Source organism: Octodon degus, unplaced genomic scaffold (genome assembly GCF_000260255.1).
Source record: "Octodon degus isolate 3935 unplaced genomic scaffold, OctDeg1.0 scaffold00102, whole genome shotgun sequence".
NCBI classification, from domain to species: domain Eukaryota; kingdom Metazoa; phylum Chordata; class Mammalia; order Rodentia; family Octodontidae; genus Octodon; species Octodon degus.
Window position 1 is genome coordinate 4,544,277 of NW_004524678.1, and position 15,891 is coordinate 4,560,167.

At 38.0% G+C, this 15,891-nt stretch overlaps 1 protein-coding gene and 1 pseudogene across 1 annotated transcript in view; both read left to right on the forward strand.

Annotated features, from left to right (window-relative positions):
* Nucleotides 1–15,891, forward strand: part of Map4k5 (mitogen-activated protein kinase kinase kinase kinase 5) — a 120,204-nt gene that overhangs the window by 103,339 nt on the left and 974 nt on the right. The window contains exons 27-31 of the mRNA XM_023723751.1: nucleotides 1–180; nucleotides 5,450–5,518; nucleotides 7,914–8,006; nucleotides 10,943–11,013; nucleotides 13,984–14,039. Coding sequence (XP_023579519.1) covers nucleotides 1–180; nucleotides 5,450–5,518; nucleotides 7,914–8,006; nucleotides 10,943–11,013; nucleotides 13,984–14,039 — 469 coding nt within the window. The remainder of the gene's footprint in view (nucleotides 181–5,449; nucleotides 5,519–7,913; nucleotides 8,007–10,942; nucleotides 11,014–13,983; nucleotides 14,040–15,891) is intronic.
* LOC105743151 lies at nucleotides 407–1,050 on the forward strand (annotated as a pseudogene).

A 15,891-nucleotide genomic window follows, 5' to 3' on the forward strand; every position in this document is an offset into this window, starting at 1 on the left:
AGCACTTTGATTTTCCTTTACCAACACCTTTGAACGTTTTTGAAATGCTGGTGATACCAGAACAAGAATACCCTATGGTGTGTGTAGCTATTAGTAAAGGCAATGAATCAAATCAAGTAGTTCAGTTTGAGACAATCAATTTGAATTCTGCATCTTCATGGTTTACAGAAATTGGTGCAGGTAAGTTTTGTTTTGTTTTATTTATCTCTGTTGATATTTTTGCATACAAAAGAACCAGAACACCTAAATTCAATTAGTGTGGGGCTCTTCTGAAGAACTTAATTGCCAAGTCAGCCAAAAGGATCATACATGTGTGGTTTGTGATCTGTTTGCAAGGGAAATTAGTTATTTTACCAAGGAAAATTTTAATGATCACTGACATTTAAAGGTCTGAATTTTTCCCAGCTTAGTCTTTGGACTTGCCAAGTAAACAACTTTCTAGCTCTTTCCTTGGGACCCGCCAACATGGGCCTCATTTGTACCAAGACAGTGAAGAAGGCAGCCCGTATCATCATTGAGAAGTACTATACGTGCCTGGGAAACGACTTCCACACCAACAAGTGCGTGTGGGAGAAAATCACTATCATCCTCAGCAAGAAGCTCCGCAACAAGGTAGCAAGCTGTGTCACACATCTGATGACGCGGATACAGAGGGGCCCTGTGCTGGGTATTTCCATCAAGCTACAAGAGGAGGAGAGAGAAAGGAGAGATAATTACGTCCCTGAGGTCTCAGCCTTGGATCAGGAAATCATTGAAGTAGATCTTGACGCTAAGGAAATGCTGAAGCTTTTGGACTTTGGCAGCCTTTCCAACCTGTGGGTCACACAACCTACCGTCAGGATGAGTTTCAAAACACCACATGGAGCTGTTTGAATCTCTTTGCTACTCTGTAGTGTCAATAAATTTGGGACAATGAAAAGAAAAAAAAAGAACTTTCTACATTTTTAGGATTTTATTATCTTCTGAAAGTTACCTTTTTATCTATCCTGTTTTAACCTATCTTGTCTACATCCATCACTTCGTAGTCAAAGGACGTGCTTTTTCATACTGGATTAGAAGGGGTTTTTTGGTTTGTTTTCTGTTTTTTTTTTTTTTAATTTATTGAGGAATAGCAATGAGACAGTTTCAAAACCAATTAGTAGGACAGTTTCAATAATACATTGTATATTGTCTTCATAGCAGTTATTCATAGTACAAGATGCAGACTATTAGTTTTTGAAGTTTGATTTTTCAGCTTTTCCATTTAGGTATCCATTGTACTTTCTAAGAATGATTAAGTAGCCTAGGAGATTATCAGATATATCCCTGTGAGAGCTCTGAAAAAATTTGGAAAGTTTATTCCCAAATATTAAATTTTAACAAGTCAAAGATTTATTTTAATGAAAAAATAGTCATTGTCACTGAGAGAAATTCAAATCAAAACTACAATGAGATATCATCTCACTATAGTTAGAATGACTTATCAAACTCTGTTGGTAGGAATGTAAGCTAGATGGATGGGGTCGGGGAGATGGCTCAGTAGAATAAACGCTTGCTGGCCTGGCAAGTGCAAGGGCCTGAGTTCAATCCCAGGTTCTGGCAAAAAGAAAAAAAAGAGGATGGAGATAATTTTAAACACTAGAAATTGAACTGCCATGTGATGCGGCAGTCTTCACTGTTTGGTTTATATCCACATGAGATGAAATCAGTATGTTGAAGTGATAACCTGCACACACGTTTGTTGTGCATTATCCACAGTATCTAGATTATAGAATCAACCTAGATATCTACCAGCAAATAAATAGATAAGGAAGAAGAGTATTTATGTGATGGACTGTTGTTACTCCTCCACAGAAAGAGTGAAATGCATGTGCAGACAGCAGGGATGAAACTAAAGGTCCTTACATTAGGTAAAATAAGTCAGGCACACAAAATCAGATGTGTTCTCGCTTGTAAAAGCTAAAAAGTTGATCTGATGGAAGGAGATAATAGGATGGTAGTTTCTAGAGGCTGGGAAACATGTGGAGGAAGAGGCTGGAGAAGTAGATGATAGGAAGAGAAGTGCAGTGGGATAGGAGCAGTTGTCCTGCAGCGTAGTGTGGAAACGTGTGAACAGCAGTTAGATGTCTGTTTCAGAATAGCGAATGCAGATTTTACAGGGTTTATTTTCTAACTCTCATTTCACAAAATATGTAAACTGAGAAAGTGTCTTCATTTTTTTCTTTGCTACATGGTGTATTTTACCATCTGTAATCGCAGGTTTATTAGGGATTTTAACATAGGAAGTCTGGCAACTTTAATTGTGGTCATTTTATTATTGACCACAGTTACCACCTTGTAAAGAAATCTCTTACAAGTATTAGAAGTTTGGTTCTTACTTAGTATCTTTTGGTTTTAGAGCTCAAGAACTTGCTGTATATCCCAACTATCAAATGTAATATAGAATCCACATAAATCAGTATGGGGCATGGTGATGTAGCTTAGTGATAAAGTATGTGTTTAGCATGTACAAGGCCCTGGGTTTGGTCCCTGGCACCACATTAAAAAGGCAGGGTGGGGGAGAATCAGTGTGAACCAGTGACAGACATTTTAACAGCCAAGTCTGTAGGTACAACCAGTGGCTGCCTATTTCTATGGTATAAACAATACCACCACAGCCACTTTTTAACTACCAACTTGATCTCATATGATTTAAAAAATTCCAGAAATTTTAACAACCCGCTACTGTATAAGCCAATTCTAACATGTGCTAGATTCTGAAATCACTCTCTTTCTCTCCCTCCTTCAAACAAGTCATAATTTAGGGTACAATAAGAACCTTCCCACTTATACCTATACCCATCTTTTTCTTTAATTTGCTGTGGAATAGCATGGGTTAAGCTGAATGTGTTCCTTCATCCAATAGCTAATAGAAAAGTATAAAATGACGTTGCTTTATCATCATGAGAAATAGTCTAAATGGAAATACCTGTTATGAACTTCATACTTAAAAAAAAAAAAAATTAAAGGCATCCAGGTGCAATGGTGTATGCCTAGAACCTCAGCTACTTAGAGGCACAAGGATTCCCATATACTGTTAGCCAAGGCAACATAGCAGGTGTCTGTCTTAAAATGAAAAATAAAAAGGGCTAGGGATGTAGCTAGTGGTAGAGCACCCATGTTCTATTATTACCATGAAAATAGTAATAGTAATAACAATTTTAGAAAGCACAATAATAAATAAACACTAATATTATTTTTAGCCAGCAGCCCCAACTTTATTTTGCTGGTTATATAGAGTACAGTGTATCATTGCATACAATCATGTAATATATATTTGCAACCACATCTATATATTCGTTACCTTGCTCATAGCTAAACATTTATTGGAAAAAAGATTTTTTAAAAATGCATTGAGTCCTCAGAATTTTGGGGTTTGAGGTCAGGGTGGTTTTTTATGGCTTTTTATTTGTTTTGTAATGTCTGAGGTATCCTATTTTACCCCCTTTTAACGTTGTGCAGGCTAAAATTGAAACAGTAACAATTGCTTCCTGGAAAGGGCCAGAATGCTGCCTGAGGGCATCATTGAAAGCATCCTCAGGCAGAGGTGAGGCAGCCTTGTGTTCTGTCCTTCTTAGACTTGTCCTTCTTAGACTTTTCATTCTTTCTTTCTTTTTTTTTTTTTTTTTTCAGAACCAGGGATTGAACTCAAGCCCTTGTGCTTGCCAGGCAAGCACTTATCCTACTGAGCTATCTCCCTGGCCCCCAGACTTTTCATTCTTAGAAGGGGTTTCAACCAAGTAGCTGTGCCTGCAACTGGCAATGACTTGTTGAAGTGAAGCTCTTACTTTGGATCTTACAGTCTCAGTCATGTTTTACTGTTACAACATCTCCAAGGGTGATTCTCAGGTGAATGAATGTAGATGAGCTGAGAATAATTATTTTTGGTGTTGCTAGAGACAGTTTATTAATTATGTAGACCTGGATTCTTCACTATGTTATGTTCTTGAAGTTCTGTAAGTACCCTAAAATATCATGTATCTGAATGTGGCCATTTTCAAGTGAGGTGACCCATAGACTCCAGCGGTATAAAGAATGACTGTTTTGTGGACGGGGAGATAGCTCAGTGGACTAAAGCACCTGCTTAGGCAAGCTCAGGGACCATAGCTTGATCCCTGGCACCACATGCCACACCAGCTCCACTTCCAGAGTGGGCTAAGCGAGCCACAGTCTGGGCATGGTGGCGCATGCCTGTACTCCCAGAGGTGGGGAGGCTGAAAGCAGGAGGATCACTATGAGTCCAAGCTGCATAGTAAGACCCTGAAACAACCAAATACATTAAATTTTTTTAAAAAATTACTTTTTGTTTAAAATCTTGTCCTAGTTGAACTAAAGACCATTTAACCATTTTTTTTTCATTTAACCATTTTTAGTGCTTAAGTTGTTTTACAAAAATATCATCCTGTCAATTAGTAGATAATAAGACAGCATTTAACTACTAGCAAAGTAAAAAGTTGAATTCTGCAAAAATGTTGTTTAAAGTACTTTAAAGTACTGTTCAAGGGCCAGCCAAATAGCAGATTAAAGAGCCTGCAGGTGGGCTGGTGAGATGGCTCGGTGGTCTAAAGCACCTACTTAGAACAAGCTAAGCCAAGCAAAGCACAGGGACTGCGGTTCAATCCCCCAGCACCACATGCCAGCCAGCCCCGCCCCCTGGTGGGCTGAGCTGGCCACACACAGACACTAAATAAATAAATAAATAAATAAATAAATAAATATTTTTAAAAAAGAGCCTGCAGGTGCAGGACTGGATCCCTGGGCCTGCCATGCTAGCCCCGCCCCCGGGGCTCACTGAGACAGCAGTTGAGACTTGGCATGGTGGGGCGCACCTGTAATCCCAGCTCTTGGGAAGCCATAAACAGGTGGATCACTACAAGTCTGATCTAGTAGTGAGACCCTGAGCACCCTATAGACCCTTCCCTAAAATACCACAATAAATAAATAAAGTACTGTTCACTGTGCCACTCAGTGTCCTCTTTGAGGAAAGTCTTCCCACATACCTAGAAAAGTTTCCCCAATCAGAGTTACAGTGACCTTTGTGCTCTGTTGAATCACTGGCTTTTATTTCAAGGTTGCTGTGAGTCTCCCCACTGATCGTGTCTCCATCTCCCATTGTGTGGCGTGCCCTTACTTGGTTCCCTATATTTGCTCTTTGCTTCATTTTATTTTTGTAACTCATCTTTTATGAACTAGCTGAGGTGTTAATAAAAAAAAATAATAATAGTTTAGATTTTCTTGGCTCATTTATCCATGTTAGGACCTAAATCCATTTCCCTTAACTGATTCTTGCATACTTTTTGAAGAGTAAAATATGACAAAATATGATTTCTATGTTATATTTCCAAAACTAAATCACAGCAAAATTCACTTTGTGTTTATTTTCTATTCTTGTTTATTAAAAGCATGTCATACAACTTTTTTCTCCCTTCAGGCAGCCAACAGTTAGACTCCATTCATGTGACACAATTGGAGAGAGATACTGTTTTAGTGTGTTTAGACAGTAAGTACTTTGTTAATTTTTAATATACTAGATTAGTCCGGGGAGATGGCTCAATGGAATTTTTAATATAGTAGATGAAATAATTATTTTAATGTAACTCTGTGGGGCGGGGGAGATGGCTCAGTAGGATAAGCGCTTGACTGGCAAATGCAAGGATCTGAGTTCAATCCCCGGTTCCTCCAAAAAAAAAAAAAAATTAATGTAATTCTGTGAAGAAAAAATGAAATTGGCTACCAGTAACTAATCTGTTTATCGATACTTTCCCCTGGCCTACTTGGAGGTATAATAGAATTGTTATACCTCTTAACATGCCATTTCTTGTGGTAAAATTTGCATAAACTATTCTCTCTCATGCATAAGTTTAATGAAAAGTAGGTGGTCACAGTCACTACCAAGTCATAAAACAAACTTTTGGAGTTCGTATCAGGCTGCGTTTCTTTTATTTTTTTTTTTACAATGTCTTTTATTTTATTTTATTTACTTTTGTGTCCAACTCAGCCCACCTGGGGAGCAAGGCTGGCGCAGCATGCGGTGCTGGGGATCGAACCGCGGTCCCTAGGCTTGCCTAAGCTTGCCTAAGCAGGCGCTTTAGACTGCTGAACTATCCTGCTGGCCCCCAGGATAATGTACATATGGATTTGACATCCTTACCTGCTAACTATGATTCTTTTGGTATAGGGAATGCTTACTGAGAGAAGTATGTTATACTGTGAGCAGTTAGAGAGGCAGAAAAGCTTTAGGAGTAGATATTACTTTGATTTTGCAAATAAATCACTTTAGTTCATAAAACCCACCCTCCTTATTATTCTGTAAATCCTACAAGATGGAGTCCTCCCGGACAGGATTGTATTTGAAATTTGGTGGTAGTTGCTATAATTGGCCTATTTCAGTTTGTTTTTAGTGACTAAACTTACCTATAAGTGATCAACATTATTTTTAAAATTATTTCATTGCTGATTTTGCTATTTTTTTCTGCACTAATCTCTCTGTGGTCTTAACATGTTTATTGTACTTTATAGAATCATAAAGATCACTCTCATATTACAGATGGGTAAACTAAAACACACCTGCTTTCATTCGCTATCATCCCTTTGTTAGAAGCTTGGTTCTCTGCATACTGTATTAGTAAGATTGGAGTGTTACTCAGTTACCCTTAAGGGAAGCTGTTGATTCTTTTTTATCCAAACAAATAGAAAATTTAGTGTTAACCAAATAATCAGATTTAATAATGCTGAACTTTTAAGATTAAATACCCTGTGAGTCATCAAAGAAAGATAAATTGTGCTGAGTTTTCATTTTGGTAATAGCTATAATTTTATCACAATTTTTACAAAAGTCACTGGTCAGCTGGGCACAGTGGCAGATACCAGTAATCCCAGAGATCAGAAAGTCTGAAGTAGGAGGTTTGCAAGTTTGAGCCCTGCCTGAGCAATTTAGAAATCTAGTGAGCGCCCATCTCAAAAAAGTTTGAGGGCCTGGCGGGTTAGCGCAGTTGTCTGAAGCGCCTTCTTGAGCAAAATCAAGCAGGCGGGAGAGACTGCAGTTCCAGCCGCAGCACCGCAGCACCACGTGCTGCAGCACACCCACCCTCAAGGCAAGCAGCCTGAGCCTGCCAACAAAAAAAAAAAATCCTAAAAAAATTTAAAGGGCCAGAGATAATGTTCACTGCAAAGACCGGAGTTCAGTCCCTCATGGTGAGAAGTGATTAAAAAGGCTCTGCTAATTAATTAATTACCATTTCATTAAGGTAATGAGAAAGTGATATTCTTGAGATTTTTGTTTTTTAAAGGGATAGAAGACTTTAAAAATTCATTGTCAGCTCTACTGTTTATAAGTTGGTTTTATTGAACCATAGTGGGCCTATAATCTCATATAATGGTAGTAGATGCATAAGCAAAACTCTCTCAACTCTGAGTGAACAATGATGAAACTCAAAACAAATGGAAAAAGAGAAGTTGAATTATTTTATATACTCCCCACCCCAGAGGGTAAAAACCCTAAGAATACTGTCTCTTGCTCCTTGTACCTTTGCAGAATAGAATTCATATAGTAAAGTTTTAACTACGATAAATATAATGGATGTTGTGTAATTTGATAGGAAGAAAGCAACAGGTATTGCTAAGTAGGCAGCAAAATAGCCACTTTTAAAGAAATACTTTAAGTTATAAGAATGTTAGTGTTCATTATACACTGTGTAAAAAGACAGAAACGAATTACCAAGGAGACATTCCTAACGGTATATCTTCTAAAACATATTAATATTTCATTGAGTATACTTAAGTAAATCATTGATCTTTATTAATATTTGATATAGAATCCATGTATCGTGTTATACTTATTTTAAGAAATTTATAGTTCTAGTTTTGACTTTAGTTTTTTTTAACTTTCTTTTAAGAATTTGTAAAAATTGTAAATCTACAAGGAAAACTAAAATCAAGTAAGAAACTGGCCTCTGAGCTAAGTTTTGATTTTCGCATTGAATCTGTAGGTAAGTCCCCTGTTTTTATTACTGAGTTTGGAGTTTGAAATATTTGGGGCTTTTTTGTTCATATGTTCATAGTTGGGGTAGTCTAGACCAGCACTGTTGCCTAACAGTTTCTGTGACGGCAAAAATGTTATTTTTTCTCTGCCCTTAAATACAGTAGTCATTAAACACTTACAGTTTGTAAGTACTTGAAGCATGATTAGTGTTAAGAATTACTTTTTAATGTTTAATTAAATTTTAATATAAATAGCTACATGTGGCCAATTGCTACTGTATTAACAGAGCAGATCTAGAATATATTATTTCCTGAATATTTAAAACTTGTTAGTGTTTTTAAATTTTCTGTTCATGCCCATTGCTGCATCAACTAAATTATATTTGTAATTCTTCTCAAATCGTGAAAGTATTTGTGTAATACCAGTATTAGATATGCTATAGTTCTTTGCTATGTAAGATTCTGGTTAGTGTGATGATGGTTATTCATTCCTTTTAGGTTAGTTTACATAATTATATTTCCCACAGGATTATTTATTTTTAAAGGTGAAAAGCTTTTTTGTAAGTTAAGCTTATTTTGGTACATTACAGATACACATAATGACCATATATCGGTATTTTTTTCAGCAGCAATAGAACTTAGGAGAAATATGGTTATAAACTTTTGAGGTACTGGGGATTAAACCCAGGACATCACACATACTAGGCAAATACTCCACCACTGAACTATATTCCCAACTCTTTTAAAAATTTTATTCATTTTAGTTTTTGAGACCGCACCTCAATAAGTTGTCCAGACTGACCTCAAACTTGAAATCTTCCTTCTGGGATTACTGGCACATGTCACCACACCCAGCACTATAAATACTTTGAATAGTTGATGATCCCTTTCAGCCAGAGATCAAAGTTAAAGTTGGCAGTTTTTATGTACTTGGTATATTATAATGCAAAAGGGCCAGCCAAATAGCTCCCTCCACTAAAGTGCCTGGTTAGGCAGACCAGGGACCAGGAGTTCAGTCCCCTGACCTACCATGCCAGCCCTCCCCCTGGGACCCACTGAGGGTGATTGAGACTGGGCATGGTGGCACTTGCCTGTAATCCCAGCACTTGGGAAGCTGAAAACAGGAGAAACACTTACAAATCTGATCTACGTAGTGAGACCCTGTAGACCCTATACTAAATACAAAAAAAAAAAAAAAATGTTTTTCATTTTTTTAAATAATACGAACTTTTCCTCTTAAACTGCAGTTTTCTTCCATCACAAAATAAAAGCGGTCAAGGGTATACCTCAGTGGTAAAGTTCATAAGGCCTTGACTTAATTCCTAGCACCAGTAAAACAAAAAGCAAAGCAAAAAATGTTTGTGTTTCTGTATAACATTTCAGAGAGAAAGTTTGCTTATGATTAAAGAAGTTAATATATTAAAGCGCAAAACTTAAAACTTTCTGTAGATGCTAAAACAAAAGGAATTTTTTTTTTTTTTTTTTTAAGGGAAGGGTCTACAAGGTGTTCAGGGTCTCACTACTAGATCAGACTTGTAGTGATCCACCTTTTACAGCCTCCCAAGAGCTGGGATTTCAGGGGTGCGCCACCACGCCTAGTATTAATTGTTGTCTCCGCACACCAGGGGTGCGGCCTACACGGCAGGCACTGGGATCAAACCTCCAGCCCCATCCAGTGAGTTATTTGGCAGGCCCTAACAAAAGGAATTTTGGAGTTTTTAGTTTTTTGGTTCTTTGTTACTCTTACACCTGTGTTTTCAAAAGAGAACCTGCCATAGAGATCGTGACCTGTCTGTATTCCAGCTGAGACATTCTAGTACCTTTTCACATGTGGCAAATTTATGTAGAAGATTTTATTACACAAGAGTTTCCTCTAGGCTCCCAACTCTTCCTGCTAGCTCACTCTGGAGTACTCACAAGGACTCTGTTGGATAAAAGAGTTCCTTTAAGTCTTAGAAAATATAGTCAGAGGGCCAGCCAGATATCTCAGCAGAATAAAGTGTCTGCTTAGGCAGAGTGCAGCAGCCAGGGTTTGATCCCCAGGAACCCCAGCATGCCATGCCATCCCCACCTCCAGGAGCACTGAGATGGCGCTTGAGACTGGGTGTGGTGGCACCTGCCTATAATCGCAGTGCTTGGGAGGCTGGAAACAGGAGAATCACTGCAAGTTGGATCTACGCAGTGAGACCCTGTATCCCTGTACTAAGTACAAAAAATGAATAAAATAAAAATAGTGTCAGTAACTAGATATTTTGTCATCATTAGTGAAACACATGACTTGTTTTATGACAGTGATGTATTATTCCTTGTATTGAACTGAATTGTGGTCCAGAACATTCTTCCACTTACTTTGAACACAGTCTTTCAATAAGAAACATAAGTAATCATCAATCACTTTCCCTAATTATCTTTATGTTTATATTTTTTCTAATTTACTTAATTATCTCTAATATTTACATCATAATAATTGGTTTAATAGTAATAATTTCTTATAAAATTGACTCAGGCCATAAATATTCAATGTGTGATTGAATTTTGGATTATAGGCAGATTCATTTTTAAAAAATTGTTCTGTGATAGGGAAAATGGACATAAAAGATTTTTGCTTAATAGCTTTTTTTAAAATTTCAGACAAAGGATACAGCATGCGAAAGGGAAATTAATATGCTGGTATCTAGCTCATCAGAAGTTAGCCTATATTTAAATGGATGCCTGATATATATATATATATCCGAAAGCTTGCATAACCCTGCCTCAATAAATTACTTGAGTTTAGACATGTCTTAGCCACAAAAATGTTGAGAAATAATGGTCTAGACAGTGGAATTTTGCCCTAAGCACTTAAAGAGCCTTAAGTTATTATTTGTTAAAAACAGTTAAGGGAAATTAAGAGTGAAATGCTCCGTGCTCTGTTTTAGTTTCAGTTCTCCCTTATCTCTTTTAGTCTGCCTTCAAGACAGTGTGCTTGCTTTCTGGAAACACGGAATGCAGGGTAAAAGCTTCAAGTCAGATGAGGTAAGTTTCTAGCCTCAGATTACCTTCCCTGACTCCCACTAAGGATAGTGTTAAAAGCATTCATTCGACGCATTTCCCTCTGAACCCACATTACTGTTTCTAGAGCCCTTAGTAATATGAACTGGTAAAGTACAACTGTGTCATCTTTAAATATGTTCACTTTTATATTGTATTGTAAAATTCTCAGTGGCTATAAGGAATTATAAAATAATACAAGCTTACACAATTTCTTTCATCTAATATGTATTTTGTAAGTATGATTGCTAGCCTTGCTGAATTTTTGTATTTAATGAATATAATCTATAAACACATAGCTTCGGGGCTGGGAAGATGGCTCAGTAGATGAAGTGCTTGCCTGGAAGGGCCTGAGTTCAATCCCTAGTTCTGCCCAAAAAAACCCCAGAATTATAAATATATAGCTTTTTAAGTATTTTAAATTATAAATTAATACATAGTAGATTATGGGACTAAAGGAAATTAACTTACTTAGGAAGTGTCAACTACCAGTACACTGAAGATACTTGTTGGAAATCTTATATAATGCCTGATATGTTCCAGGCACTTTACAAATACTAGCTTTTGTTTTTCACTATTTTTATTATTTATACAGATTAATGGGTTTTATTTTGGCAGATTCATACAAGAACCTGACATACTTTGATCATTTTTACCCCTTGCCTCCAATTTCATATATTTTAGAGGATTTCAATGCATATATTTGCATATATATGCATATATATATGTATATATATATACTTTTTTAATGTATTTAGTACAGGGTCTCACTACACTGATCTGACTCATAGTGATCCTCCCGTTTTCAGCTTCCCAAGCACTGGGATTACAGGCATGTGCCACCACTCCCTGTCTCAGTCACAGTCTCCGCGCACCCCAGCGGGGGGGGGGGGGGGGCATGGCACACCAAGGATTGAACCCTAGTCCCTGCACCTAAGCAGTATTTTGCTTATATCTTTCCCACCCGTTACTTGCCCTTACATTCTTCTCCCCCCAGACACCCTTCCTCTTGACTAAACATTAATTCATTTGAGGCCCAAAGTAACCCATGAAATAGATATTATTTATATTCTTCTTTTACAAATAGAGAGTAGTTAAGTAGCATGTCCACAATCACATAAGTAGTTAAGAGGCAGAGCATAGATTTAAAGGATCTCTAAAAGTCACTTGAAGCTGAGATGATACGTTTCATGAAGGAGAAAGTTTTGGGGTTTCCATGTTAGGGAATGAATCCTGCTGTAATAGACATTTTCCATTTGTGTGGTTTTCTAAAGTACAACCTCACAAATTTGTGGACTTACCTTAAAGTTCAGAATCTTCTTTTATTTGAATTTCAGTTTTATTTTATCCACACTCTAGTTTATATAAAAGTAAATACTGTATGTATGGAGAATTAGAATGCTTCCAGGAACAAAATTGTATAAACTGTCTGCATATCTCAGTCCACCTAGTGGCCTGTACCACCAAATGTCACCAGGTCCTTGTATTTGATCAAGTGTGTAAGTCCCACTTCTGTGAGATTATCCTTAAAGACTCTCTCATTACTTCATTCCTGTGGTTAGAAATCTAAACATTATCTGTTTCTCGTCTTATCAAATAACAAAATCTGATTTCCTAACTATCTCTGGGGGGGGGGGTCTCAGGATCTAACCTAAGGCCTCTCACCTGCTAGTCTAGCACTCTGCCACTAAGCTACATCCCCAGCCCCCTAACTGCCTACTCCTGTTGTATCTTGCTTCCTTCTTTCTATTTATGTTCTCTTCTTTCAATTTGGGTCTCGTTGTCGCCTTAATGTCCTTCATAAAGTGGCATTCAGCCACTCCAGTGTACAATGATCAGAGCATCTCTGGACTCACGCTGTGAAATTAGCTCCATGCACCTAACTTGTTTCCTGACTCACTTTCCCAGCTAAACTGCAAACTCCATGTTAACAGACTAATCTTATGCATACTTGATGTCCGCCATAATAAAGGCTCAGGTACAGTTAAATTATTGGGGAATAGATTTTAAAATATAGTGATGAGATATGGAATGTAAAATAAAGAGGGGCAAAATAGTCAGTAAAAGCTAGGTGTGGAGGCACACACCTATTAATCTCAGCACTGTGGAAGCTAAGACAGGAAGACCCATGAGTCAAAGCCCAGTATGGGCAATTAAGTGGTTTATCAAAGCCCTATCTCAAAAAAAAAAAAAGGGCTGGGGATGTTACTCAGTGTGAAGTCCCTGGGTTCAACCCTCAGAACCAAAAAAAGTCAATAAAAAGCATATTCATAAGCTAGTTCCCACTATGGATAGCCAGAGCTTAGTCCAGCAGAAGCACTAAAAAGTGACAGAGGAATTGAGTGTTCATACACCGGGTACTCTCCTATCTTGGTTAAAGTTGCCCCAAAGTCTCCACTCTGATTTTGTACTTGTGCATGTCTGAGGAATAGAATGCTGTAGCATACAGTGATGTGCAAAAGTGGTGTCTGGGGGCCGGGGAGATGGCTCAGTAGGATAAGCGCTTGACTGGCAAATGCAAGGATCTGAGTTCAATCCCTGGTTCCGCCAAAAAAAAAAAAAAGTGGTGTCTGGACGTGTCCACACAGCTGTGCAGGCTGCCACCGCCGACATCTGCATTGAGAAATGAAGGAGGAGGCAAATCTTGGGTCTGCCCGTCATAGGACTTTGAGCAAGTTGCTTAACCTCTCTGATCCTTAAAGATTCTTCTTCAATAATAAGAGGATTACAAACCGTATCTGTCGCACATTGTTCATACAAGGAAAGCAAGTGCCTAGCCTATACCACGTGTCCATGAGTGCTGATTAATTTGTACCAGTGTCAGCAGAGAAACACTGAAATTTATTTCACTTGTCAAAAATTGTTCACTGTGTTTAATAACTGCTCTAAGTAATTGTTAAATTATTAAAGTAAGATGGGAACTAAAAGGTTACTGATAGGTATTTTCTTTTATAGGTCACCCAGGAGATTTCAGATGAAACAAGAGTTTTTCGCTTATTAGGATCAGACAGGTAATGGCTTATTTTTTATCTAGAAAGTTCAGATTGTACTCTTAGTTATATATAATCAGCCTATATTTGTGTTTCAGTCAAACTCATAAATGTTTTATTAACTTAGAGAAATTTCTCCATCTCTGTTTTGAGAGGGTAAAGTTCAGTAAGGCAGGTTGGTGATCTCTTCAGGGTGAAGATCATGGTTCCAGAGACACTTACGTTTAACCTAGATAAAATGTGTCAGCACAGATGTGTACACTCCTAGAACCATGACAGATACTTCTTGCTCCTTTATCTCTCTCTTCTCTTCCTAGAGTATTGCCTTCTATTAACTATTGCAAATATATACCTCCCACTATTTGCTTTTATATTAGAAATTGTTGGCTCAGTTTCTGAGGTTACCAGAATTAGAAGGAACTGCCAGGTGTGGCACACACCTGTAATCCCAGCACGAGGATCATGGGGGGTTTGAGACCATAGTGGGCCACAAAGTGAACTCAAGGTCAGCCTGAACTGGGTATCAAGACCCTGTCTCCAGGGCTGACCAAGTAGCTCAGTGGATTAAAGCACCTGCAAGCAGGCACAGGGGCCAGAGGTTGGGTCTCAAGGCCTGCCGTGCCGGCCCTGCCCCTGGGGCGCACCTATAATCCCAGCTCTTGGGAGGCTGTAAACAGGCGGATCACTATGAGTCAGATCTAGTAGTGAGACCCTGAACACCCTGTAGACCCTTCCCTAAAATACAAAAAAAGAGAGAGAGAGAGAAGACCCTAACTTAGAAGGAACTGTTTTGTACATACTCTCTTTGTAAGCAAAATTAAGTCTCAAAACTGTGCCATCTTAGGGGAAGAAATGGCAGCTTTTGTTCTCTTGTCTTACTCTATAATTAATAAAATTCACATTCCTTCTGCCTTCACACCAAAAGCTGGTCCTGCAGTGGACTTGGCTACATTCGTATATACTGGCTCTGAGATGTGGATGGGGCATCATGGCTCTTACTTTCACTGTCCCTGCTTAAATGTTAGATGTGTAAGGAGGAGGCAGAAACATGGAGCACCCCCATAAAAGTTTAAAGAGAGTCTTATAAGGAGAAAATGAACTTTTAGAAGAGACTACCTAGTGCATAGAAAAGATAAGCCCACAAAAATGAGAAGTCTGAATGAATGTAAAGTCCCCTAATGAATGCTGTGGAACTGGAACAGAAGGCTGTTTGCAGGAAGGGGTCGCAGGGGAACAGTAGGTGACAAGGCGGCCTGGTGCAGACAGCCCTGCAGGGACAGGACTGCTTGAGGTGGCTCGTGTCTGAAGTCCTCCTCTCATGTGCGCTTGGGCTGCACCTCTGCTGACGGCTCCCTCTATCCCTCCTCATCTGTCTTACTACTGCTGTTTGCTCTTAAGGAAAACAAAGATTGTATTAGATCATTGACATTGTTGTCTTGTTTTATTTACCAACTTTCTTGGGCATCTTCTTGATTTTAAGATATGTAGCTTAACGAAGTTTCTAAAAGTGATTAAATTTTTTGTTTGTTTAATACAGATGTTTGTGTATAAGGAAAGAGTTAAGTGTGTCTCAAAATATTAATGGTGATTATCAGTCGCAGGATGGGTAGATTTATTTTTCCCTTCTACTTTTCTGTGCATAATATGAAAATACATATTTTTATTGCTTTCATATGATAACATACTAGATGTAGGCAATTCATATTCATACACTAGAGAAATTATGTGTGCATAATCACCTCCCATGCCCCTCTACATGTTCTCCCAGCTGCATGGGTCTGTTATTTTACATATTGGTTTTTTGTTTTTGTTTTCGTTGTTTTTTTTTTGTTTTTTTTTTTTTTTTTTTTTTTTTTTGTGGAACCAGGGATTG